The following is a 27,775-nucleotide window of genomic DNA, read 5'->3' on the forward strand; positions in this document are numbered from 1 at the left end:
ATCATACAAGGTAGAAATGCACTACTTTAGTCAAGTATTGCTTTCTCACACATGTGTGTGATCCACCTAACATTTTTAATGTGGTTTCATGACCAAATTTTATGTCCTAATCCAAAGTGCAACTAGAATATAAAAGCAGAACTGTCATTTGTTGGTATACAATGTGTACTTCAAATTTTATTTTATCACATTATAACATCTGATGGTATTATCTGAACTGAGTAGTGAAAGGAATGTTATGAGAGCCATGTTGTATTACCAATGAACTGATTAAAGATGGGGTATTAGTTCAGCTTAACCAGACTGGCATCCAAGATCTTGGTATTTGCTTAATATGATTTAGGGAGACAATTGAACCTGAACCAAACTCTTCTTCAATGACCAAGTAAGTATTGCAACCAATCTGCTGCCTTAATTTGTATTTTCCCCCCATGAACCACAGACCTTGCCGTTGGTGGGGAGGCTTGCATGCCTCAGCAATACAGATAGCCATACCGTAGGTGGAACCACAACAACGGGATATCTGTTGGGAGGCCAGACAAATGTGTGGTTCCTGAAGAGGGGTAGCAGCCTTTTCAGTAGTTGCAGGGGCAACAGTCTGGATGACTGACCTGGCCTTGTAACACTAACCAAATCGGCCTTGCTGTGCTGGTACTGCGAACGGCTGAAAGCAAGGGGAAACTACAGCCATAATTTTTCCTGAGGGCATGCAGCTTTACTGTATGGTTAAACGATGATGGCATCCTCTTGAGTAAAATATTCCAGAGGTAAAATAGTCCCCCATACGGATCTCCAGGCAGCGACTACTCAGGAGGACGTTGTTCTCAGGAGAAAGAAAACGCATTCTACGGGTTGGAACATGGAATGTCAGATCACTTAATCGGGCAGGTAGGTTAAAAAATTTAAAACGGGAAATGAATAGGTTAAAGTTAGATATGGTGGGAATCAGTGAAGTTCGGTGGCAGGATGAACAAGACTAATGGTTTGGTGAATACAGGGTTATAAATACAAAATCAAATAGAAGTAATGCAGAAGTAGGTTTAATAATGAATAAAAAAAAGTAGGAACGTTGGTGAACTACTACAAACAGCATAGTGAACACATTATTGTGGCCAAGACAGATACAAAACCCATGCCTAACACAGTAATACAAGGTTAAGAGATTGATGAAATGTACGATGAGATAAAAGAAATTATTCATATATTGAAGGGAGACGAAAATTTAATAGTCATGGGTGACTGGAATTCGATGGTAGGAAAAGGAAAAGAAGGAAATGTAGTAGGTGAATATGGAATGGAGATAAGGCATGAAAGAGGAAGCCACCTGGTAGAATTTTCCACAGAGCATAACTTAATCATAGCTAACACTTGGTTCAAGAATCATGAAAGAAGATTGTATACATGGAAGAAACCTGGAGATACTAAAAGATATCATATAGATTATATAATGGTTAGACAGAGATTTAGGAACAAGGTTTTAAATTGTAAGACATTTCCAGGGGCAGATGTGGGCTCTGACCACAATCTATTGGCTATGAACAGTAGATTAAAACTGAAGAAACTGCAAAAAGGTGGGAATTTAAGGAAATGGGACCTGGATAAACTGACTAAACCAGAGGTTGTATAGCGTTTCAGGGAGAGCATAAAGGGAACAATTAACAGGAATGGGGAAAAGAAATACAGTAGAAGAAGAATGGGTAGCTTTGAGGGATGAAGTAGTGAAGGCAACAGAGGATCAAGTAGGTAAAAAGACGAGAGCTGGTAGAAATCCTTGGGTAACAGAAGAAATATTGAATTTAATTGATGAAAGGAGAAGATATAAAAATGCAGTAAATGAAGCAGGCAAAAAGGAATACAAACGTTTCAAAAATGAGATCAAAAGGAACTATTTGAATCAGTTAATGCAGAACAGGGAATCAGCGATCATAAAGCGGTTACTGCATCGATGATTTCAGCCGTAAATAGAAATATTAAAAAAGGTAGGAAGATTTTTCTGTTTACCAAAAGTGACAAAAAGCAGATTTCAGAGTACTTGGTGGCTCAACACAAAAGTTTTGTCTCAAGTACAGACAGTGTTGAGGATCAGTGGACCAAGTTCAAAACCATGGTACAATATGCGTTAGATGAGTATGTGCCAAGCAAGATCGTAAGAGATGGGAAAGAGCCACCGTGGTACAACAACCGAGTTAGAAAATTGCTGCGGAAGCAAAGGGAACTTCACAGCAAACATAAACATAGCCAAAGCCTTGCAGACAAACAAAAATTACGCGAAGCGAAATGCAGTGTGAGGAGGGCTATGCGAGAGGCTTTCAATGAATTCGTAAGTAAAGTTCTATGTACTGACTTGGCAGAAAATCCTAAGAAATTTTGGTCCTATGTCAAAGCGGTAGGTGGATCAAAACAAAATGTCCAGACACTCTGTGGCCAAAATGGTACTGAAACAGAGGATGACAGACTAACGGCCGAAATACTAAATGTCTTCTTCCAAAGCTGTTTCACAGAGGAAGACTGCACTGTGCTTCCTTCTCTAGATTGTCGCACAGTTGACAAAATGGTAGATATCGAAGTAGACGACAGAGGGATAGAGAAACAATTAAAATCGCTCAAAAGAGGAAAGGCCGCTGGTCCTGATGGAATACCAGTTCGATTTTACACAGAGTACGCGAAGGAACTTGCCCCCCTTCTTGCAGTGGTGTACCGTACGTCTCTAGAAGAGCAAAGCATTCCAAAGGATTGGAAAAGGGCACAGGTCATCCCCGTTTTCAAGAAGGGATGTCAAACAGATGTGCAGAACTATAGACCTATATCTCTAATGTCGATCAGTTGTAGAATTTTGGAACACGTATTATGTTCGAGTATAATGTCTTTTCTGGAGACTAGAAATCTACTCTGTAGGAATCAGCATGGGTTTCGAAAAAGACGGTCGTGTGAAACCCAGCTCGCGCTATTCGTCCACGAGACTCAGAGGGCATTAGACACGGGTTTCTTGACTTCCGCAAGGCGTTTGACACAGTTCCCCACAGTCGTTTAATGAACAAAGTAAGAGCATACGGACTATCAGATCAATTGTGTGATTGGATTGAGGAGTTCCTAGATAACAGAACGCAGCATGTCATTCTCAATGGAGAGAAGTCTTCCGAAGTAAGAGTGATTTCAGGTGTGCCGCAGGGGAGTGTCATAGGACCGTTGCTATTCACAATATACATAAATGACCTGGTGGATGACATCGGAAGTTCACTGAGGCTTTTTGCAGATGATGCTGTGGTGTATCGAGAGGTTGCAACAATGGAAAATTGTACTGAAATGCACGAGGATCTGCAGCGAATTGACGCATGGTGCACGGAATGGCAATTGAATCTCAATGTAGACAAGTGTAATGTGATGCGAATACATAGAAAGATAGGTCCCTTATCATTTAGCTACAAAATAGCAGGTCAGCAACTGGAAGCAGTTAATTCCATAAATTATCTGGGAGTACTCATTAGGAGTGATTTAAAATGGAATGATCATATAAAGTTGATCGTCGGTAAAGTAGATGCCAGACTGAGATTCATTAGAAGAATCCTAAGGAAATGCAATCCGACAACAAAGGAAGTAGGTTACAGTACGCTTGTTCGCCCAGTGCTTGAATACTGCTCAGCAGTGTGGGATCTGCACCAGGTAGGGTTGATAGAAGAGATAGAGAAGATCCAACGGAGAGCAGCGCGCTTCGTTACAGGATCATTTAGTAATTGCGAAAGCGTTACGGAGATGATAGATAAATTCCAGTGGAAGACTCTGCAGGAGAGACGCTCAATAGCTTGGTACGGGCTTTTGTTAAAGTTTCGAGAACATTCCTTCACCGAAGAGTCAAGCAGTATATTGCTCCCTCCTACGTATATCTCGCGAAGAGACCATAAGGATAAAATCAGAGAGATTAGAGCCCACACAGATGCATACCGACAATCCTCCTTTCCACGTACAATACGAGACTGGAATAGAAGGGAGAACCGATAGAGGTACTCAGGGTACCCTCCGCCACACACCATCAGGTGGCTTGCGGAGTATGGATGTAGATGTAGATGTAGAAGTGCAAAACTGCTAAGCAGGGATGGCTATAGGACAAATGTAAGGATGTAGAGGCTTATCTCACTAGGGGTAAAATAGATACTGCCTACAGGAAAATTAAAGAGACCCTTGGAGAAAAGAGAACCATTTCTATGAATATCCAGAGCACAGAAGGAAACCCAGTTCTAAGCAAAGAAGGGAAAGCAGAAAGGTGGAAGGAGTATATAGAGGGACTATACACTTCAGTACAATATTATGGAAATGGAAGAGGATATAGATGAAGATGAAATGGGAGATACGATACTGCGTGAAGAGTTTGACAGAGCACTGAAAGACCTGAGTCGAAACAAGGCCCCAGGAGTAGACAGGCATTCCATTGAAACTACTGACGGCCTTGGGAGAGCCACTCATGACAAAACTCTACCATCTGGTGAGCAAGATGTATGAGACAGGTGAAATACCCTCAGACTTCAAGAAGAATATAACAATTCCAATCCCAAAGAAAGCAGATGTTGACAGATGTGAAAATTACTGAACAATCAGTTTAATAAGTCACAGCTGCAAAATACTAACAATAATTCTTTACAGGCAAATGGAAAAACTGGTAGAAGTTGACCTTGGGGAAGATCAGTTTGGATTCCGTAGAAATGTTGGAACACGTGAGGCAATACTGACCTCACGTCTTATCTTAGAAGAAAGATTAAGGAAAGGCAAACCTACATTTCTAGCATTTGTAGACTTAGAGGAAGCTTTTCAAAATGTTGACTGGAATACTCTCTTTCAATTTCTAAAGGTGGCAGTGGTAAAATACTGGGAGCGAAAGGCTATTTACAATTTGTAGAGAAACCAGATGGCAGTTATAAGAGTCAAGGGGCATGAAAGGGAAGCAATGGTTGGGAAGGCAGTGAGACAGGGTTGTAACCTCTCCCCGGTGTCATTCAATCCGTATATTGAGCAAGCAGTAAAGGAAACAAAAGAAAAATTCGGAGTAGGTATTAAAATCCATGGAGAAGAAATAAAAACTTTGAGGTTCGCCGAGGACATTGTAATTCTGTCAGAGACAGCAATGGGCTTGGAAGAGCAGCTGAATGGAATGGACAGTGTCTTGTAAGGAGGATATAAGATGAACATGAACAAAAGCAAAACGAGGTTAATGGAATGTAGTCGAATTAAGTCTGGTGATGCTGAGGGAATTAGATTAGGTAATGAGACACTTAAAGTAGTAAAGGAGTTTTGCTATTTGGGGAGCAAAATAACTCATGATGGTCGAAGTAGAGAGGATATAAAATGTAGGCTGGCAATGGCAAGGAAAGTGTTTCTAAAGAAGAGGAATTTGTTAACATCGAGTATAGATTTAAGAGTCACAAAGTCGTTTCTGAAAGTATTTGTATGGAGTGTAGCCATGTATGAAAGTGAAACATGGACAATAAATAGTTTGGACAAGAAGAGAATAGAAGCTTTCGAAATGTGGTGCTACAGAAGAATGCTGTCTTACCATTATATAATCTATCTGATACCTTTTAGTATCTCCAGGGTTCTTCCATGTATACAACCTTCTTTCATGATTCTTGAACCAAGAGTTAGCTATGATTAATTTATGCTCTGTGCAAAATTCTACCAGACAGCTTCCTCTTTCATTTCTTATCCCCAATCCGTATTCACCTACTATGTTTCCTTCTCTCCCTTTTCCTACTCTCGAATTCCAGTTACCCATGACTATTAAATTTTCCTCTCCCTTCACTATCTGAATAATTCAGCACTATCCTGCTGGAATTGCCCACATGTGTCGGAATACAAATGTTCATTAAATAGAAAAGTATTTTGGGATATAAATCCTGGCAGATGTGAGAATGCCTAGTTACAGAAGTACTGGGCAGAGGATACAAGATTTCCCCAGTAGTTGACTCAAATGCCTAGGAAAATTTTGATAAGTTAAGAAATTATTTACATGAGAATGACAATACCAAAGTGGGAGAATGAGGAGCACCTGATTATGACAAGTTGTTCACAGTGAGACCATTTGTTAACGATATCAAACAAAACTTTTCCCTTGTTGAACCTGACAAATATAATTCAGTGTATGAATTAAACATTCCTTTTGAAGTTCGCGTATCCCTGAAACAACACGTAACACACAAACAGCACAAATAAGATATAAAAGTTTTTGTCTATGCTGGATCCAGTGACACTGTGTATGATTTTGAAATATACCAAATGGAAAGGAACTGTACACAATGACGTTGGTCTTGGAATGAGTGGTAATACTGTGATAAGGTTTGTGGAATAACTACCTGAATATAAAAATTTTGTAATGTTCACCGACAACTGGTTCATCCCTTACGATCTTATTTCTGCCCTGAAAGAAACTGGTATATTGGTTGATGGAACTGTTAGATCCACAAGACTTCAAGGGTGCAATCTAAAAGTGGACAGTGAGCTGAAAAAGCAGTACAAGGATCATATGACTACAGAACTGAAACAAAAAGGAAAATCATAGCACTGAAGTGGTATGATAACAAGTCTGTCATCGTTGCATGATCATACAAAGTAATAAATCAAGTGGAACTTGTGAAACATTGGGCAGTTGAAGAACGAAAATGTATTGACATTCCAATACCAGACAATGTTAGTGAATATAACTGTTCTATGACGTGTGTTTTGTATGCGTGGCTCCTATACCATCAACATTGCAGACGAAGAGGAATTATGAAACACATGTCTCTGTTCATTTTTCGGTCTGATATGGCTCATGGACTGCTAAAAGCAGAAGATATGGCCATCAGATGACAGTCCCTTGTCAACTGTTGTGAAGCAACCAGTCCCATTTGTTCCCACCCCAGTTGATGGCGTAAGACATGACAATACTGGACATTGCAGAGCACCTGGAAAACATAGAGATGTAAACTGTGCATTAAAGCATATTCTTGAACAAAATGCATTAAATGTTAGAAACCTCTCTGTTCTGCCAAACACAGGAACTGTTTCTTTAATTTTCATGTAAAGTAACATCCAGTCTATAACAACCCTGTTAAACTGCCTTAAGATTAAAGTTGAATTCTTTTATATATTATTTTTCCTTTTTCCTTTAATAAACTGCATCTACTTGTACAATTAAAATTTTTATTCAGATTCTGTCACCATGCACTGAAAATCCCAACCCCCTCAGTGAAGGAAACAAATCCTTACCCAATGATACCATATAGGGTCATCTCAAATTTCCCTCCTCAAACTAAAACTAAAATGAAATATTCTTACAAATGTAAGTTATTCCAATCATTATGTATGGAAATAAGTTAAAAATATTTTTTCACCAATTATTAAAATCTGTGATGGAAAGGGTTAATAATCACAATTATATCAATCATTTTAATATACATGTGACGGGTCAAAAGGAGTAAGAGCAGTATGACCTACAGTCAAACAATGTCAGAAGAGAGTATTCTGCACTCTGTCATCCTCTTTCAATGTGAATAAGACAAATTAGCAAATGCATAGATTATTCCAATCTGTTTAGTGTCTTTAGTTGGCACTGAAACTTCTTAAGATTTTTTTCTTCGGTTCAGTAGATACGATTTTGTTTTCAAACTCAAATGGCCCTTGCATTGCTCTGCTTATGTTCAACAAATAGCTGAGCACAGTCAAAAGGACAAACAATGATATGACCCATGTTGTTGTTGTGGTCTTCAGTCCAGAGACTGGTTTGATGCAGCTCTCCATGCTACTCTATCCTATGCAAGCTTCTTCATCTCCAAGTAACTACTGCAACCAAAATCCTTCTGAATCTGTTTAGTGTATTCATGCCTTGGTCTCCCTCTACAATTTTTACACTCTGTGCTTCCCACCAATACTAAATTGATGATCCCTTGATGCCTCAGAACATGTCCTACCAACTGATCCCTCCTTTTAATCAAGTTGTGCTACAAATTCCTCTTCTCTCCAATTCTATTCAGTACCTTCTCATTAGTTACATGATCCACCCATTTAATTTTCAGCATTCTTCTCTAACATGACATTTTGAAAGCTTCTATTCTGTTCTTGTCCAAACTATTTATCGTCCATGTTTCACTTCCGTACATGGCTACACTCCGTACAAATACTTTCAGAAAAGTCTTCCTGACACTTAAACCTATACTCGATGTTAACAAATTTCTCTTCTTCAGAAATGCTTTCCTTGCCATTGCCATTCTACATTTTATATCCTCTCTACTTCGACCATAATAAGTTATTTTGCTCCCCAAATAGCAAAACTCATCTACTACGTTAAGTCTCTTATTTCCTAATCTAATTCCCGCAGCATCACCTGATTTGATTTGACTACAGTCCATTATCCCCGTTCTGCTTTTGTTGATGTTCATTTTATATCCTCTTTTCAAGACACTGTTCACTCCGTTCAACTGCTCTTCCAGGTCCTTTGCTGCCTCTGACAGAATTACAATGTTGTTGGCAAACCTCATAGTTTTTATTTCTTCTCCATGGATTTTATTTAATTTCTACTCCAATTTTTCTTTTGTTTCCTTTACTGCTTGCTCAATATACAGACTGAATAACATCACAGATAGGTAACAACGCTGTCTCACTCCCTTCTCAACCATTGCTTCCCTTTCACGCCCCTTGACTCTTATAACTGCCATCTGGTTTCTGTACAAATTGTAAATAGCCTTTCATTCCTTGTATTTGACCCCTGCCACTTTCATAATTTGAAAGAGAGTATTCCAGTCAACATTGTCAAAAGCTTTCTTTAAGTCTAAAAATGTTAGAAATGTAGGTTTGCCTTTCCTTGCTCTATCTTCTAAAATAAGCGTGAAATGAACCATATGTAAAATAAAAATGAGAATGAGTTTGGAGAGTGAGTTATTGAACCGGGATTGTGTGCATTATGTTAGCTGTTCTGGGTTGTGTTAGGACAACTGGGAGTTATGGAGTGCATCACTGTGTGCTGCAACTTGAGAAAACTATAATCCTGAAGGGAAATAGTAGCATTGCATGTTGAAAGGCAAATTCATTTGTATTTGTGACGAGTACTATTTATGGGTCTGTGGCAGCTTGGGAACCTGTGTGCGAGGCTGATGGTAAGCGAACTGGCAGATCCAAAGGCAATGGGGAGGCTGACCATGTATTCACAGGGACAGGGACAGGGACAGGGACCTCTCTCTCTCTCTCTCTCTCTCTCTCTCTCTCTCTCTCTCTCTCACACACACACACACACACACACACACACACACACACACACACAATTTTCCGTCTCTTTTGTCATATGAAGGAATCTTGTGTTTCAAAAGTTGCAGTTATCAGTTTTTGCCAAATATGACTTGCAAGTAGACATTCTTTCTCTTTTTCCTGCTCCTACCCTCAGAATGGAATGTGTGTATCCTAACTCTTTGCGTGTAATGTTATTGTGTAGAAGAAAGCGAAAGTTTTCTAAATGTTTGCGAATCATATGACTGAAGAGGGTTTCTGATAGCAATCTAGTATTGACCTACTAGGAGGTGGGAAACCACCTAAAAACCACTCCAGGCTGGCTGGCACACCAACCCTCATCATTAATGCACCAGATGGATTTGATCTGATCTGGGGCCAATGCACCTCCCCACCCCAGAAACACCACTTGAACACACATGGCTATCCCAGCTGGTCATCTTTCTCACTTTTCTTAACTGGACATCATTTTAGGGATATTTCTACAACAAATGAGATCTCTGAGTTACGTTCAGACATTTTCATCACTGAATAGTGTTTTTCAAAAAGAATGGATACAATAACATGACTTCAAGTATGCAAACAATTTAACAAATGCCAATCATATAACACAAACATATTTCGATTTTAAGCAATAAAAATAAAGAAAGGAATGTGAAAAATACCTTAGGAACAGGCAGTTCTCGCTTCATATGCTTTTTCTCATCTTCCACAAACCAGTCTGGCAGGTTTTCGTCATTAAATGCATACCTATTCCAACCAGCATCAATCAATTCTCGCCTCATCTTCTTTGATGTAATGAGCATTGTTCCTAATGCTAAGCCTTCTTCATCCAATTTACGTTTGCGAATTTTGTTTTCTAAAATGAATTAGAGGACAATTTGGTTTACACAAAATTGCACATAATAATATAGGATGCAAAAAAAATTCAGAAGATAATGAATTCCACATTAATCATTACTTACGCTGTTCCTTGGGAACTATTTCAAAGTCATCTTTTCCATGAGTACGTTTTGAACTAGCTACTGATGAAGGAGGGAGGTGATTTTCAACATCATAATCGCTGTCATCATCTGTATCGGTATCAGTATCATCACTTGCAGCAGACAGAGTATTCATGTGGCTGTTATCTTCAGTATTATTATTGACTTGACTGGCATTTTTAACTGTTTTGAGTTTATTCACTTCTTTGCTGTGATTTTCTGATGCACTTTCTTCTCCAATTATTTTACCTCCTTTTCTCTTGAAGTCTTCAACCAATTTATCTAACTCAAAATCTTCATCATCCTCATTTTCTAAGTTTTTAAAAATATCCTGCAGAAAACATGTATTTGAATGATACTTGATCAATGAACAGACAAGCAGATTAGTTTTCATATAAAAACCTAAACTGTATGTATTATTCACTGATAAATTATTATTATTATTATTATTATTAATGATTATTATAATTATAATCCTCACTCATGAGCAACTGAATTACAAGATAGTTGCTGTGTTGCTGAGGGACAAATCCAGTCACTACAGTGAATGGAATAGTCTGACACACTGTGCGACTAAAATGACTTCAAACCTAGCACTGACAATGGAAATGATACCCCATGTGCAGTACGGGGAAAATGTGGTCTTTTGCATATTTGATTGTGCTAGGATAAAGGGTGCCCAATGTATGGAATGCACTGTATGTTGGTTTAGGATAACCACCAGCAGTGAAGTAAATAGCCAATGGTAATACCATAGAAAGATAAATGTAGTAATCCGCAAATTACTGCACTGCTGCCATCAATACTATGGTGCATGTCAGTACGCATGTTCATTCGAGTAGTGCGCTGTTCCACTACTCCGGGCTCCTACCAGAGGCCTGTGACCTTGATGTGGAACTTCTATTGCCTGCAACCAATAGCAAGTGGCACCACATTCTCTTTATATAGCAATGTACAGGTTCTGAACTGCACTCTTGTTTATGTTCTCTAAACTAATTAGTACTTATCCTGTCATGCTGTTGACTTAATAAATAACAGATTTCTTACAAATGTGCCTTTTATTGTGTTCAGAGTTAGAACACAAGTGACAATGAGTAGAACTTCCATGTACTCAACTTTAGTGACTGTTTTTTTTGTGTGACTTATCCATGGATGTGGTATGTCAATTACTTCTACAGCAGCACCAATTTACCTTTGCCACATTGGGAAAACTATAGGCTATGTTGCAAGTTCAGGCTCCACTGTTTCAGGTACACCCAACGCTGTTTCTGTCATCCATGACTCTGCTGAATACTGGGAAGCTTATGAAAAGCCACTCTGCCAACACTTCATAGCATTTTGGGTGACAGTCAAAAACACTCTGCCTGCATGTAGTAGTTGTTGTGCAATTACCACTTTTGCATGAACTGGCTCCACTCATTTTTTATGAAATATGTAGTCTTCTTATCATTGCAAGTGCACCCATGTCATTGCCACAATTGCACTCGGGCAGCAAAGATACAGGTTGAGCCATAAGTATTGATTTATTATTAAAAACTCCAAGGAATCCAATGTAGATTTCATGGTTAGGGATGTGATCGTATGCCTTGCACTCATTAAGGAAGTTCAACGGGGAGCCCTCCAATGTGAGGACCCATCCTTGGAATAAGTTTTAAACATTGCTCAGTCCTTTGAAGTTTACCCTGTTGCGGGCCACTAAATTGAAGCAAGGGCAACATTGCTGTCATTGGCACTAGCCTGTAGCAATAAGTTTGCTGTGTAAAGAGGAAGGTGATAGCATTCAGACCAGGGAACCTAGCTGCAACTGACATACCCGTCAGCAACAACAACAAGGATAATGTGCACCACTTCCATCATTCCCCTCTTACTTTGTGCAACACGAGACAGAGCTGTATGTTCCAGGCACTGAGCATCAAGCCACAAGTTTCACAAGAAAGACCACACTGCATCAGTTTGTCGTTCTCAGACTTTCTCAGTTCAAATGGGTGTTGATGTTCGTCCTATTTCATCACTGTCAGCAGGTCAGAATAAGCTCATTATTGATGTGTCAGAGTGGAACAAACTTTCTTGCTGCAAGTGGACACCAGAGCAGCTGTTTTGCTCCTCAACTCTCGAACATACATTTCGCTTGACTCCCCAATGTTGATTCCCGTCATATGATACCTGGTCAGCTACAATAAACGGTATATTCCTATTCTTGGTCAGTTTACTACTGCCATGGCTTACAAACCTGTAGTCCGTCCTATCATATATTTGATTGCTAACGATCCTCATGCTGAAAATTTGTTTGTGTTAGATGCTTTTGTTGCTTCTGAATTTACTATTATTGGCACTATGCTTCTTGTATCAGGTCAGGTTCCTTATCAAGACCTAGATTCATTGTATTGTGAATTTCCGAATTTGTTTTCCGAGGGATGAGGATGTGTAAACAACTTCACAGTACATATCACACTTAAACCTACGGCTCAGCCTGTACCTGTGTCCTTATGTGAACATGTTAATTCTGATTTGGATCGGTTGACTACACTAGGCATCATACAACTGACTTCACCACTAGTGACTGTAAAAAAAACTGTTGGGTCAGCTTCAAATTTGTGGAGATTTTAAAGCTATCACAAATTCACAGTCTACTACTGACACACACACTCTTGCTCAAGCTGACAACTACTTGTAAAACCGGTCTTTTCCAAAACTGACTTGGCTGAGACCTACCTACAGGTATCCTTACAGCTGCCCAGCTATATTTCAAAGCTTTTTTGAGCAACTTACAGCAGATGTTCGTTGCTGCACGGTGACAACAGTAACAGGAACTACAATGGAAGAACACTTATGTAACCTTGGTCTCTTTATTGTTTTGCACACAGCAGACCTTAAGTGTAATCTTACTAAGTCACAATTTTCTCAACCTCTATTGTGTATTTCAGCCATGAAATTTATAGGCAGGGTGTTTAAACCCTGGAACAGGATGTTGCCTCTATTAAGGTTTTGCCTCAAATGACCAATTTGCAGGCACTACAGGTGGTTCCTTGATAAAATAGCACACAATCACAGGTTTATTCTAGGTCCAGCCACCAGGGTGACATTCCGCACCAACTGCTTTATAAAATTGTTCCTTTCAAGATGTCACCAGTCTATGAGCATGTATTTGGGTAACTTAAAAACAAATCCCTCTGGACCTTGCCTTGTGGCCTTCACATCTGGTAAATATTTAATCTTTGTTACAGATGCATCCCAGTATGGGTTGGGGATGTTTCCGGCCCATCATCATGCGGATGGTTCTGAGCAACCTGAGCCCAATGCAGCTCGGCAGCACTATTTCCAAGTCAAAACAGAAGCCCTTGCGATCACTATTCCTTAAAAACAATTAATGTATTCTTATCAATACAAAGTTCCACTTAGCCACATATCACACCTTTAGTTTTCTTGTTTCACTCTTCAGCTACTTAGCTCAACAAAGCTGTTCATCGCCTTCAACATTGGATCTTATTTTCATCAAGTTATTCAATTAGGAGATCCATTTCCATCCAATGTCACAGCAGGTCAAAAAGGCTGCATTGTCTCAGTTACCAACAGGGTCCAATCTTTGTTGGATTTCAAAGGACTGTTGTGCTTTCAACTTGAGATGAAAGCAAGACATACTACTGCTTGTTACCATATTACCAGCTCCAGGACTGCATCTGCTACAACTGCAGACCCAGTCATCTGCTACAACAGCAGACCCAGTGCTTAAACAAGTGGTTTACATGATACGTCATTGGTGACCTGATCATCCACCGGCCTGGCTTTCCCTGTTACATAGTGGCATTCTCTTTTTGACAGAAGGTGGTACTTCCTGTTTTGCGATTCTGGGCAACATTGCATAGGGAAGTTCTCAACCTGTTACATCAATGTCATTGGGGAACCTTTTGCACTAAACAACTGGCATGTTGTCATGTGTTCTGGCCTGGTATGGATCGTGAGGTAGAACACCTGCTCATGGTTGCTGCAAGTGTTCAAATCAACAGAACAGGCATCAGCACACTATGTCGTCGTCCCCCCCCCCCCCCCCCCCCCCCCCCCCCCGGCCAGGATCCATGCTACAATGGGAAAGAATACATATCGAATTTGCTGGAACATTTTGAGACATTTTTTGGTTATTGGTTGTTGATGCCTTTTCCATGTTTCCTTATGTTGTTCATTGCCTGTCTATCACAGTAGATGCAACTCCCAAGGCACTGTAAAATTCTCTTTTCTGTTGAAGGCCTACCTTATAGAGTGGTTTCGGGCAATAGCCATCAATTGTTGGCTGAACCCATGCAATGATATTTGCCATGTCATGGTGCCTCCCTTCTAGCCACAATCCAATGGCGAAGCAAAATGTCTTTTATGAATTTTGAAAATGCAAATGCAAAAATGTGTCACGGGACATACAGCAGATGAGGCCCTCACATCCCTTCTCATTTCTTCCTCCTGACAGACAGGCGTCCGGCAGTGACATTGACATGGACTCGAGGGTTTGGATGATACCCGCACTGGATACCAAGCATGGGTGCCATGTATTCATAGTACATACCGATGAGTGCCTCATGGTGCGCCACTATCAGCTGTGCTCTTCGGCGGGCACAGACCGCTGCCCTTGCACCTCATCCACTACTGCTGCAGTTCGTGTGGGCAGCATGTCAACTGGGCTTGGCCCATTCACACACCTGATGTGGTCTCCAGCTGTTCCACCAGTGGGATAGCCTCACACATATGATGCAACTCAGACTCTGATGTCCCTGTGGTGCTTCTTTGCAGTAGAGGTACAGTGGGGCTTCATCAATGCATCCACAGCCATCTCCTACGCCAATGCAGGCATTTCCTAGACTGACGTAGGTGCCATCTACACTAACGCTGATGCCTGCCACCACCTGCTGGCACATCCTACATTATCTTTGGACAACACACCTTCCCAACACATAGCAACTCAAGAAGAGTCCAATGCTGACCTGCGCCCTGCCTGTGGAGTGCCAGAGTTGTCCACTTGCTCTCCTGGAGTGGACAGAAGGCATGTGTGTCCAGACTCGAGCCACTTCCATCCCTATTCAATTGTTCGCAAGGACTGGGAACTGTTTGCAACCAGGACAACCGCTTCAGACAATGTGGATGTGACAACCATCAGCACACTGCAGAGAAGCTGCCATTTGGTAGAGGAGCTGCCATTTTGTCACTCTCCCCCAAGGAGAAGGAATAAACCATGTTGTCCACAGCACACTTGCACGTTGTGAACAGCACACGCTTACAGCAGAAAGACGACATACAGAATGGCGCACCCACAGACTGCGTTGTCTTCTATATCTTTCACATCACTTGCAGCGCCATCTGTTGTTGACAATTGTAACTACTGTAATTTTGAAAGTTTGTCTGCCTGAAAATGTACTGTTGTCCCAAGCATATTGCAACAAACAGTGTATTTCTATCGTTGCTCGTTTAGTTTGTATTGCCGTTTCAAATATACCGGTCATTTTTGAAACACCCTGTACATGATCATTTGAATAGCATGCCATTCAGCTGCTCTGGGCCCGCACCAGAGGCCGCTGACCATTGTCCAGAGCATTCATCACCTGCAGCCGACAGCAAGCGGTCCCAGGTGGGCAAATGCTGCTTATATGGCCATGTACTGGCTCTGGTCGGCAGTCTTGTGTAAGTTCTCTGAATTATCCTGTACTTATGCAGCATGCCGTGACTTAATAAAGAGTTGGCTTCTAATAACCGTATCTTTTATTGTGTTCTGAGTGAGAACAATAAGGTTTGCATTTCATTACTATAGATGGTTAAGTTGTCAGAGTGGCCGCATGGCTGAAAATTACTCATCAATTCAATACTGGCCAACAACAACACAACCAGTGAGCAAAGGTACCATTTAGTAAGATCACCTCACTGTAGGATAAAAACTGTCACCATGCCACACAGGTTCCTGGGTACAGAAACACCACCATTTGATACTCAAAGCATGGTGAAAGGATACCCGTGCCTGTGTACTGGGTTACTACTGGTTCACACTGATGGCAGGATTCATTCAAAATCATGTAATGAGGTGAATCCTGTTTCCAACACGGCAATTTTCAGTTACATGTTGGAGCTTTTCTCATGTAGGAGGATGTTAACAAGGGATGTAACGTGGACCTTTTATCACTATTCTATTGTCTCATATTGGTAGATAATATAGAAACCTACTGCCCGATCATGCACATATAAGAATATGAATTAAAGTAAGGTTGCTACTCACCACATATAGGAAAAGAATATAGGAAAAGACGATTGAGTAGCAGTCAGGCACATTTAAAAGTAGATTGTTGGAAAATATCAGCATTCAGCTAAAGTCCACCATCAGTTGAGAGACCAGTAGAAAGAAACAGAAGACACACACACACACACACACACACACACACACACACACACACACACACACACACACAAGTGCGCGCGCACACGCTCGCGTTGTCACTATTGTCTTAAGGCACTGTGGTGCCACTGCTGTGTGATCTCATTTGGGGTAGGTAGTGGTTGTAGAGAAGAAGTGTGGTCTAGAGAGAGGGAGAAGTAGAAGGGTAGGAATGGCAGAAGAAGCTGTATTGCTGCCTGTAAGAGTGGGCAGAGACATGGGAGGGGTAGGATGGTGGGCTGTTAAATGCACCATCTGGAGAGCTGTGCTGGGTGAGAAAAGAGAAGCAGAGGGGGAGCGGGGGGGGGGGGGGGGGGCAGAGGAAGGACCATGCAAGTAAACTGAGGGGAGAGGAGGAGCAGGGTGGGGGTGGGGGTGAAGGAGGCATGTATGATGCAGGAGTGAGAGCAGGGAAGTGAACAGAGGCAGGGACGTGTGAAGGTTGAGGCTGTGGTGGTTATGGGAATGAAGAATAAGTTAAACAGATTTCCCATCAGCACAATTCAGAAAAGCTAGTATTGGTGAAAAGAATCCCACTGGCACGGGTTGTGAAGCAGCACATCAACAAGTAATGTTGACACAAAAGATAGCTGTCAAACTGTGCCCAAGAAACAACTAGACTACCCACTTGCAGAGCATGCTCAGCAACACGATGCGTTCAACTTCACTGACTGCTTCACAAACCATGCCATTTGAATTCTTCCCACCAACACTAGCTTTGCTGAATTATACAGGTAGGAAATCTACCTGTAACCCCACTGGTCTCAGCTTGCACAAATTCTTGTTGCTCCCCTGCCTATATCTCATTCTCTGCTCTCACAACAGTGTCACAAATGCCTTTTGTCCCTCGAATTCACTTCTGTACAAGCGCCCCCCCCCCCCCCCCCGCACACACACACACACACACACACACACACACACACACACACACACACCATCCCTGCCACATCTCTGCAAACTCCAATAGGCAGGACTGAAGCACTGTTGGAATTGGCCACCTCATACAAATATCTGTCTGTAACACTGTAACACTTTGTAGGGATAAGAAATGGAATGACCACATAGGTTCAGTCGTGCGTGAAGCAGGTGATAAGACTTCGGTTTATTGGTAGAATACTGGGGAAATGCAATCAGTCAGCAAAGGAGATTGCTTACAAATCACTCATGCTACTGTTTCTAGAACATTGCTGAAGTTTGTGGGACCCGTACCAAAGAGGACTAACAGGGGTTATTGAACATGTACAGAGAAGGGCAACACAAATGGCCACAGGCTTGTCTCATCTGTAGGAGAGTGTCAAAGAAATACTGAAGGAATTGAACTGGAATACTCTTGAAGATAAACATAAACTATCTTGAGAAAGTCTATTAACACTTTGAGTGCCAATCACGTCAACTGACGGGATGTGGGAATTTCTGTAGAGTGATGATCACGTCATTTGACGTGATCTGCTTTCTCCTGCTTTTAAATACGAAATCATGTTTATTGAAGAGATCTATTGGCCTTCATTGTCCTACTTGGGACATTTAGTGTCCATAACAGCCGATAGATCATGTACATTTAGTTCTTCAAATGGCCCATAGATCGTATTCGCTGTATGAACCCAAGCAGGTAGAAAGTGGCGTCTGCTCATTAACTACATAAGTAAATGGACATGGCTTCACGCTCTCTTACAGACGACAAAATTTTGCGTGAATTGGAGGACGAATTTGTTGATAATGAGAGTGGGGATGACGACATCGACAATTCAGATGATGATCCTGACTTTGTCCAAGAAGAACTGCATCAAATTTCAAGTGAGTATTTTGAATCACGATTTTGTATTATACCACTGTTGAACCACTTGTTTACGTTGCTTCTTCATTTTCTGAACACTGAAAAATGATTTTCTTCTTTTTGGGTTCAGAGAATGAAGAAAGTGATTCTACTATGGATGTAGAACCACAAAATATCCGTCCTGACAACAGTGAAAAGAGGTCAAGACAAAGGTGCGGCACGGCAAGAGATTGTACTGGGTCTACAGAGGAGTGGACTGATATAGACTGTTTGCCAAGTATAGACATTTTTAGTGGGGACCAGGATACCAATTTTCTGTTAATGGATGTAAAACCGCAGATTATGACGAATAAAATGTCAGTAAAACATATTTTTCATATCCGTAAACTTTTGTATATTTTGTAAAACCTTAGAATCATTAAAAATACAAGGCAAAAAAATTAAATGATTAAAGGAGCTGTATATACATTTTCTAGAAGGAGAAGATGCTGGCTTTCATAAAAAGTTAGTACCACATCAAAGTGTAGGCTAGTTTTTGTAAAACAAATGTACAATATTAGCAAAAAACACTGGTATTCTAAGAAATGGCACGGTTTACATGGCCGGAAGCCAAAGTGTTAACAAAGTTTCAAGAACCAGCTTTAAATGATTACGAATATAGTACAACCCCCTATTTATCCCTCACAATCATCCTTGCCGCACTAAATACGTGAATGGAACAGGAAGAAACCCTAATAAATGGTACTATGGGGCATACCCTCTGTCCTGCACCTCATGGTGGTTTGCAGAGTGTAGATCCCACTCTTGTGTGCACCAACTACACACCCCAACTGAGATTGCTACTAATGGCAATGGTACCATGTTGCCCAGAGATGACAGTGTCAGTGTCTGTGTGTGTGTGTGTGTGTGTGTGTGTGTGTGTGTGTGTGTGTGTGTGTGTGTGTATGTGAGTACGCGAACGTGCGTACTTGCTCATTTGCACGTGTGGGCGTGCACACACGAGTGTATGAATGTGTATGTCTCTCTCATCTGATGAAGGACTTTGTCCAAAACTAGATATTTTCCAATGTCTACTTTTAAATGTGCCTGTCTGCCATCAAACCTTTCTCTATATATTTAGTAACAACCTGTTCTAATTCATATTGCTGTTCTAATCCAGATTTTGCATGTGCTTATACAGTTACATTTCATTTTGTAAGTTGGTATCGGTTTTTCCATTTGTTTTCCTGTGGTGGTTTTATTTCCTTTTTGCCGCATCAAACTAATTTTATTAGAATGCTGATTGATCATCAAAAATATGTACTTATGTATGCCATAGAAGCTTATTTTGCGGCAGATATAGTAACTCTAAATGTAGTGAAGAGGCAGATAAGAACATTGTATTTTCTGTTCATTTTCATATGATACATCTTGAGGAAATTAGGGAATCTGATGATGGCACATTCTAGTACCACTTGGAAGAACTATCCAACCACTAGTGGCACAAGATATCAGACAGTGTACCTGAACAGACAAAAGCCGCAAGATTTTAAAATGATGGAAATAAAGAAAGGGCAAAGACTACTAGTTCTGTAACGCAATTGTACTCATTGGGAACAATTATGGCAAAGTGATTAATAATTTCTATAGAAAATAGTACATACGTGCCAAAATTTTGTAAGACTACTACTTTTGAGAGTCCTGTTTGCGTAACTTGGTGTCAGGTTATTGCATAATTCGTACTTTTTTGTTTGTTTTCTTTACATTTAGCAAGTACTAGGACAATTTATTCAGTTTTATGTTGCCTTTGGAAATAAGCTTGAAGGGATATAGTTCTTGTCTGAAATAATTAATGTGATTTACAATAGTTCTTGACTGTCACAGGTAATTACTTACACACAAACTCCGACAATAAAGTTCAGTACAATAAAGTTTGGTGAATAGTCCAGTAAAATTTACATAGATGAACTGTGAGCTACAGTTACCTTACTGTCCTTCGAAATAGTCACCTCCCGTAACTATGCACCACTGAGCTCTGCTATAAACGTACAGGAAAGTTTGCATTAAGTCTTACTTTGGGAGTGTTCAAAAACTGCGTCACGTTTCGTTGGATGTCAGGAATATCGTCAAATCTCTTTCCTTTCAAAGTCAGTCTGAGACGAGGGAATAGGAAGAAGTCTGAAAATTGAGATCTGGCGAGTATGGTGGATGTTAAAGTTGAACCACCTCCTTTTTTGCCAGGAACTGTTTGACAATACTGGCTGTGTGTGGGCGAGCATTGTTGTGAACAAAAAATCAGGAACCTTGTTATGCATACTGTGTAGATGTTGCATGAAACGGGTCAAAATATCAACGTATCGTGCAACGTTCAACAGGTAGAAATTCCTTGTGGGTAATGCCTTGACTAACAAAAAAGGTGATGAGCATCATCTTGATGTCTGATTTTTCAGCTCTGACCTTTTTCCGATGAGGTGATGTCAAAGAACACCATTCCATGCTTTGCCGTTTCGTTTCAGGGTTGTACCGGTGACACCAGGTTTCATCCACAGTGACAATACAGTTCAAGAAATTGGGTATCACATCCACCATTTCGACAAAATCCTGAGAAGTCTCTAAATGTGCCTGCTTCTGATCATCAGCCAAGTTTTGTGGCACAAGATGACAACACGTTTTCCTCTTCCCTAACTCCTGGGTAAGGATTTGTCACATGTATCCACGTATCATCTGCAGTTCATCCGCTATCATGTGCACAGTTACTCGATGGTCGTTCATGATTAATGTTCTCACTTTCTCAATGTTTTTCTTACTGACAGCAGTTACTGGTCGTCTGCTATGGGGATCGTCAGAAACACTTTCCCGGCCTCCTCAAAAACAGGTGAACCCCTCGTACACACACTTCATGGACAGTGCTTGATCCCCCCCCCCCCCCCCACACACACACACACACACACACACACACACACACACACACACACATACGACATTGCATGCATTTCTTTCCGTGTCTTGCCAAGCTTAAAACAAAACTTTAAATTGATCCTTTACTCGTTCATTGTTCTCTTCTCATTTCAGAACTTACTCACTAAAGAAGCACTTCGTCCAACAGGTCTAACATGGAACACATACAATACTCAACTGAACTACGGTGAGGGCAGGTTGTCAACACCAGCCGCTACGCAGGTGCAACATTGTGAGTCACCAATGTTGCCCAATTAACTGTTCCAACTTCATTCACCAAACTTTACTGTCAGAGGTTGTAGACTGGCCAACTTTTCCCTTTTTTAGGTCACTGACTAGTTTCAGTTTAACACTAACAAAATGGAAATGTTCAATAAATGTAACTCCATCCTCTATCTGGAATGCAGGACTTCGGCTGGTCGATTGCCAATAATAAAATATCAACAGCCATTATTTTGGTTTTATTTGTTAGGCAACCGTTTCAACATTTCTAACATGAGGATTACCTGATATATGCAGGCCTGAAGATGACATAATGTAATGTCGACACTGGTTGCCTAAGAAATAAAACCAAATTAACGGCTGTTGGTATTTTATTATTGGAAATGGAAATGTGGTTTATTTGTAAAATCAGGATAAAATAACTGGTATTTTAGTTTATTTGCTTGATTCGAGACTGAAAGGACATTTATTTGTGTTTGATTTTTGGAAGCCTCTTATATACAATTCAAAGTCCACTACCAAACGATGAAATGTTTTTTAGTGTTTGATCTTAACGACAACATCAATATACAATTTGCAGCTTCCTGCTTAAAATATTTCCTATAGAAGGACAGCAGAAATTATTTTGGCATTTCCAGTCAGTTACAATAACATGAAATCATTCATATGGCTATAATATTTATTTTAAAGACATACTGAAAGACACAAAACTACTTATTTTGGTGATTTACTCTGATTCAGACTGAGGAAATATAAATTATTGTGACAGTTGCAGAGAACAATGGAGTCTGTTCAATGATTTTCTTGGTTAAATGTCTATGTTTTTTATTTATATCAAACACACCATCTGCATAGAACTGCTGCAGATCCCACAAAGACAATGACATAAGCAGTGTCTTTGTTTTAGTCCTGACCTAACGTTCTCCATGCAAGACAAGTTTTAATGAGTACAACAAAAATAAAGTATGATACTGCTGAGAAATGTCTCGGATGTGCGAAAGTCTATTTTCAACCATATTCTAGTGCTGCTCAGAACATTATTAATAGGATTACTATACAAAATGGAGTGTAGTTCTGGTTGTAGTCAAAGTTGGTAAATAACTTCATCCCCACAGCAACAGCAACCAACATACAATTTTCTCTCTTTTATTACTGGTACATGTTGTTCCCAAAAGAAAAAAAGATGCTTTTAAATCAGTTAATTCAGTCCATCACTAAGCAATTTATGTTCTATTGGTTTCAAGTTTTCTTTGCATAAATTCCTTGGATATAACAATAGTCATAAATAACTTCACTTTCATTCATTTTTCCACCTAAGTTACGTTGGCCACCCACAGGTGACCTATTTCTTCCCCAAGACAGTGCCCCTCCCACTGCTTGACTTCAATCCAACTGAGCACTCTCATGGGATGCCACTGAGCAAGATGCATACATCTCAACTCAACTCCGAACAATCTCTAAGAGTTGTGGGTGTCAGGTGATTGGACACAACAGCTATTGTCAGGACATCAGGGGCAGTGTTAGGAAGATGTCCCCAATTCAACTGCTCATGAAAGTAAAGGAAGATTTCAGTTTAACACCCACTAAATGGCAATGGCATTAAAGATGATCTACTGTTCAACAGGATATATTCATCCTCAGTTTTATCACAAATTCACTAGCAATAGCAGAAGAATCATTTAAGTGAAATAACCATCAAAATATTTCAGACTAGGGGAAGAGTCACTAAATGTAGAATATAATCATTAATGAGAAGAGCCATTATCATAATTTCTTTGAAACATGTAAATCATGGAGAAATTTATGCATATTCAACTTATTAGTTCTTTTTGAAAGAAGATTCATAACCATTCTTAAAGTAGTTCTTATTTTGTAGTATAAGTAACAGATCAGTAAAAGACAAACAATATGTGACACAGAGAACATGAGAACATGTATTTATGTTAGAATTTTTAATCTATTAATTTAAATGTTTATGGAAAATATGTGGATAACTGATGCCTGGGTCATCTAGGAATTAAACATGATCTCTTAGGTAACCACCAGAACTAGAATATTATCGTTCCTATACCTTTTCAAACCACAACTGAGCTTTGTGTGTTCGCTTTTGCTTTTTGCTCCTGTGGTCTAAATCAGTAATCAGTACATTATTATCCTTGTCATCCTTCTTGTATAAGTCTTCATCCTCATCACTCATGTCTGTTCCACTTAACCCTACAAAAATCATAAAAAGATTAATTTGCTTTTAAAAATATCACACAGTTACTGTTCTTAAAAATCAGCATGAAACTATGATGCTAAATTTAAAAAAAAAATTGTATATGGTCAGCATAAGATTATTAATATTTAATAGTTATTGAGTGATGGTGCTACTGCAGTCCAATGAATAACATTATCAATGAAACTGGCTCAAAATGGTCAGAATTGATTCTAATACAACAATTTAACAACAATATTCATCTCTGGAACTAATAAATCTATCATCAAGCCTTCAATTTTGGTGTTCACTTGAGACTTCAATACGCCAACAGAATCAAATTGTGGGTGGTACTAACATTCAAAACAAGGAAGTGGTAGTGTCTGTTATGGAGTAGTTTAAAAGTGTGTATATTTAAAAATCATTCATTTAACAAGCATGTTTACATCAGTGTGACAGCTCTCAGCATGAGAAGAATTACTACTTTAACTGAATGCCATTGGTAATCAGAAACGCAAAAGATGAAGACTGCAAGGCAATTTTACAAGCTCTTTGTGGCTTTAAGTGCCAAACTAGGTGCATACAATGATGAAATACATAGAAGTACAGAAAATTTGGTACTAAGGTACAAATGTCAATAAGATGAAGCTATTATCATTCTATTGTTGAGATAGTACAAAACTGTTACTCGTGAATATTATACGGGATTAATGTCAGATCAGTGTAAGCAAATGAATTGTTACCTTACTTACAATATCTGAAGGCACAATATAATTGTACTGAGCTGAAGAGCTTTCTATTACTTTGGTAGAGATAGATGAGAATTAATTAGAGCTTCCAGATTCCAATAAAGGAGCAGTTGCAATGGTGAAGACGGCCACATAAAAAATAACTACATGCTCTGCCAAATAGTATTTCAAGAGGCAGCTTCAGAGTTTAAAAGCAACATCATTCATCTAAACATACACACGAGTTCAGACACTGAACTACTTCTGGACTAACATCAAGGACACAAAATGTCTGAAGTTTATCGGTTGTGAATAACTCAAAATGTACAAATATTACTTCATTCATCCCACTCAGGCAATGGTCTGATAATGGATGGACACATTCAAATCTATTCACATTAACCCAAATTTTCAGTGCAACTGAGACAGAAAAATAAAGCAATAACAAGAACGAAAATAGTTGCTGATCTTCTTTGCAATACAATGCTGGAATTCCACACAAACGAAAGGTAATATGGTGAGAAAATACGAAATTTCCCCTTGTGTAAGCATCTTCTCTTTATTGTCTGTCATCATCATCTTCATTTTGCTTCTTCCAGCATCAGGCCGGGGTGGGACATTTACAGTCCTTCTACACTTTCCCATGTCTTTGCACTATTCTATAAATGTTTTGTTACAGTCCAAATTCCTTCTTGTTATCCAGCACTTGTTTAATTCAATCCATCCTGCTCAGAGTCTCCCTGTAGTCCTTGGCAACTACCATCCCTTTGTTTTCTATGATCCTCCATACTGTTTCTCTCTTACCTTTTCTGTTAACATTCAGCAGACTTTATTTCTGACCATCAGTAACAGTCTCTCTATATTTTATGAAATTCATAATACAGAGCTCTCTAAATGTACTGAACTATCATTGTCCCTTTTTCTGAATAACAAACATCACAGTATAAAATTTCATGTATTATTTACGTAACATTCATCGGTCCCATCGGACTAGGGAAGGAAGGGGAAAGGAAGTGGCCATACCCTTCAAAGGAACATCCCAAGATTTGGTTGAAGCGATTAGGGAAACCACAGAAAACCAAAATCAGGATGGCTAGACACGGGTTTGAACCATTGTTCTTCTGAATGCAAGTCCAGTGTGCTAACCGCTGCGGCCCCCCTTGCCTGGACAATCTTATTAATACAGCTCATCAGAAATGCTGAACATCAAAACAACAACATAGATATTCCAAAAAGGTAGACATTACTGGTGGTTGTCATCTAACAGAATACCTCCTAGTTTGTCACATAACAGACCAGAATTGCTGGTTCTTGTCAATGCCCACAAGCCTGCATACAGAATTTATGCGATAGATGAAATTGCAAAGCAGCATGGACACCATATATCTTGCCACCATACCATTGTCATCGCAACCCAACTGTGCTGGTATGGGCTTTGGTGAAAATAAGTAGTGTGGAAAAGAACAATACATTTAAAACTGCTAATACTGAGAAACTTTTACATGGCAAAACAGATAGCATCTCAACATTTGCATGCTCAGCTTGAGTAAGATACACAGAAAACCTGCAGGGTGAACATTGCTATGACACAAAAATTGGCAGGTACATGACAACTGCAGTTTTATGTCAAAATGAGGTTAAAAAGTATAGAAATTGTTTAAAAATGGAGGGAACCAAAACATTTTTCTTTCTGTGCAGAAATGATTATTAAGAGTAATGACTAATTTAAGGTAAATAAAATATTTTTTCTTGTCTCATTATTCTTATTTTATTTTTCCTGATTTCCACACAACAAAGTAACAATATTCATGTTGCTTTCTATAGGTGGCAATAGGTTTTCAAAAATTTTCTAGTTCTCTGCATATCTAATACTCTGGGGCACACAAAAACAGGAAAACTTCTGAAGATTTTTGCATACATATGTATCAAAAATTTCTGAAGGAAACAAGGCAATTAGTTCAATTACCTATATGAATTTCCTGTTGAAGGTTCTGGTTGAAATGCTACAAAACTCCACCCCCAGAAAATCATCTCCACACCCATCACTAAAGCACGCCATTTTCACACTCATCTCTTTTTCAAAATGATTCTCATACTGCATTAGGTATTTTCTCCTTTTCTCTCTTCTTCTGCACTCTCCAGTAATAGAATGTCTTTACTTTGTTATTTCAAATGAAGGTATGACAATGCAAATATCTTTTTACTGGTCTCAGTGAGAAATTGCTGAATGTATAGAAAAGTATCTCATATTTAAATTCCCCCATTACATGGAGAGGAGGGGAGGGGAAAACACCGTTTTGTGAGACTGATGATGCTTTGTCATTGTCATTAAATGTATTTATGGTAAAAATTATCATGAAACTCTGCAATCAGACCACCTATGGAGCGTTTCATTGCAGGAAACTGCTGCTTCATTCTATGTCTAAGGTCTTGCTTTAGGAAGGGACATGAGTGGTTAGCACACTACTCTCTTGGTCTTTAATGCTGGTTTTTGAAATTAGAGACACTACTAGTCCTTTAGGTAGCTTATCTATTGTCCTCAGAAAGCTGAATGGCTCCATATCCTGTTCCCCCACAACGGAAAAATTCTTGACAGGATTGAGGATTAAATATAGGATTTATACAGGGCAGTAAAACATTCTGACCAACCAGTTATGCAAACAGTCACAGTATTTACTAAACTGACATTATATACTGATAAATAAAAAGGGTCCTGCTTTTGTGTCAAACACTGTATTACGCAGACACAAAGATGGGAAAGAATTGTCTGCTAGAGATGAGATATGTCTAATTAAACATGGCTAAATGTCACAGGAGAGGACTCAGCATCACAGAATTTTTGACCCGTTACGGCTTCTCCTGTGTAAGTCACATTTTGTAATGGTATACGTGGAGGGGAGCCAGGGGGCATTTATCCCTACCTGGTATGAGGAAAGCTCTATAGAAATTCAGGACAAGCCTATTGCACAGGCTTACCCTTATCATAGCAGATTGGGCAACGTTTGCTTACGAAATGCAGGGATTATTATCCTGTGGGTCATACTGAATTAAATCAGATATTCAAAGCATTATCTTCTACATATCTTTAGAACATTTCAGTGCCTTGATGCATTTGGACAGATGCTTTTAAGTAACAGGGCCAGCCTAAAGAATACACTGTTAATCATATCTCTCATTATGAACTATGTGGTACACAGTGTCCATTGATTTTAGGTATCCTGTAACATATTCGTGAACTGGCAGTATGTTATAATCAGGAAAATGTTAATTGCTAGCACATCCTTTCCT

The 27,775-nt window shown here is 39.6% G+C and overlaps 1 protein-coding gene across 1 annotated transcript in view; it reads right to left on the reverse strand.

The window, feature by feature from the left end:
* Positions 1-27,775, reverse strand: part of LOC126354144 (pre-rRNA 2'-O-ribose RNA methyltransferase FTSJ3) — a 107,295-nt gene that overhangs the window by 15,511 nt on the left and 64,009 nt on the right. Inside the window, exons 9-11 of the mRNA XM_050003554.1 lie at positions 23,634-23,776; positions 10,209-10,557; positions 9,909-10,102 (exon numbers count right to left, since the gene is read on the reverse strand). Of these exons, the coding sequence (XP_049859511.1) occupies positions 9,909-10,102; positions 10,209-10,557; positions 23,634-23,776 (686 nt within the window). The remainder of the gene's footprint in view (positions 1-9,908; positions 10,103-10,208; positions 10,558-23,633; positions 23,777-27,775) is intronic.

This window comes from Schistocerca gregaria, chromosome 3, assembly GCF_023897955.1.
Source record: "Schistocerca gregaria isolate iqSchGreg1 chromosome 3, iqSchGreg1.2, whole genome shotgun sequence".
In the NCBI taxonomy this organism is placed as follows: Eukaryota; Metazoa; Arthropoda; class Insecta; order Orthoptera; family Acrididae; genus Schistocerca; species Schistocerca gregaria.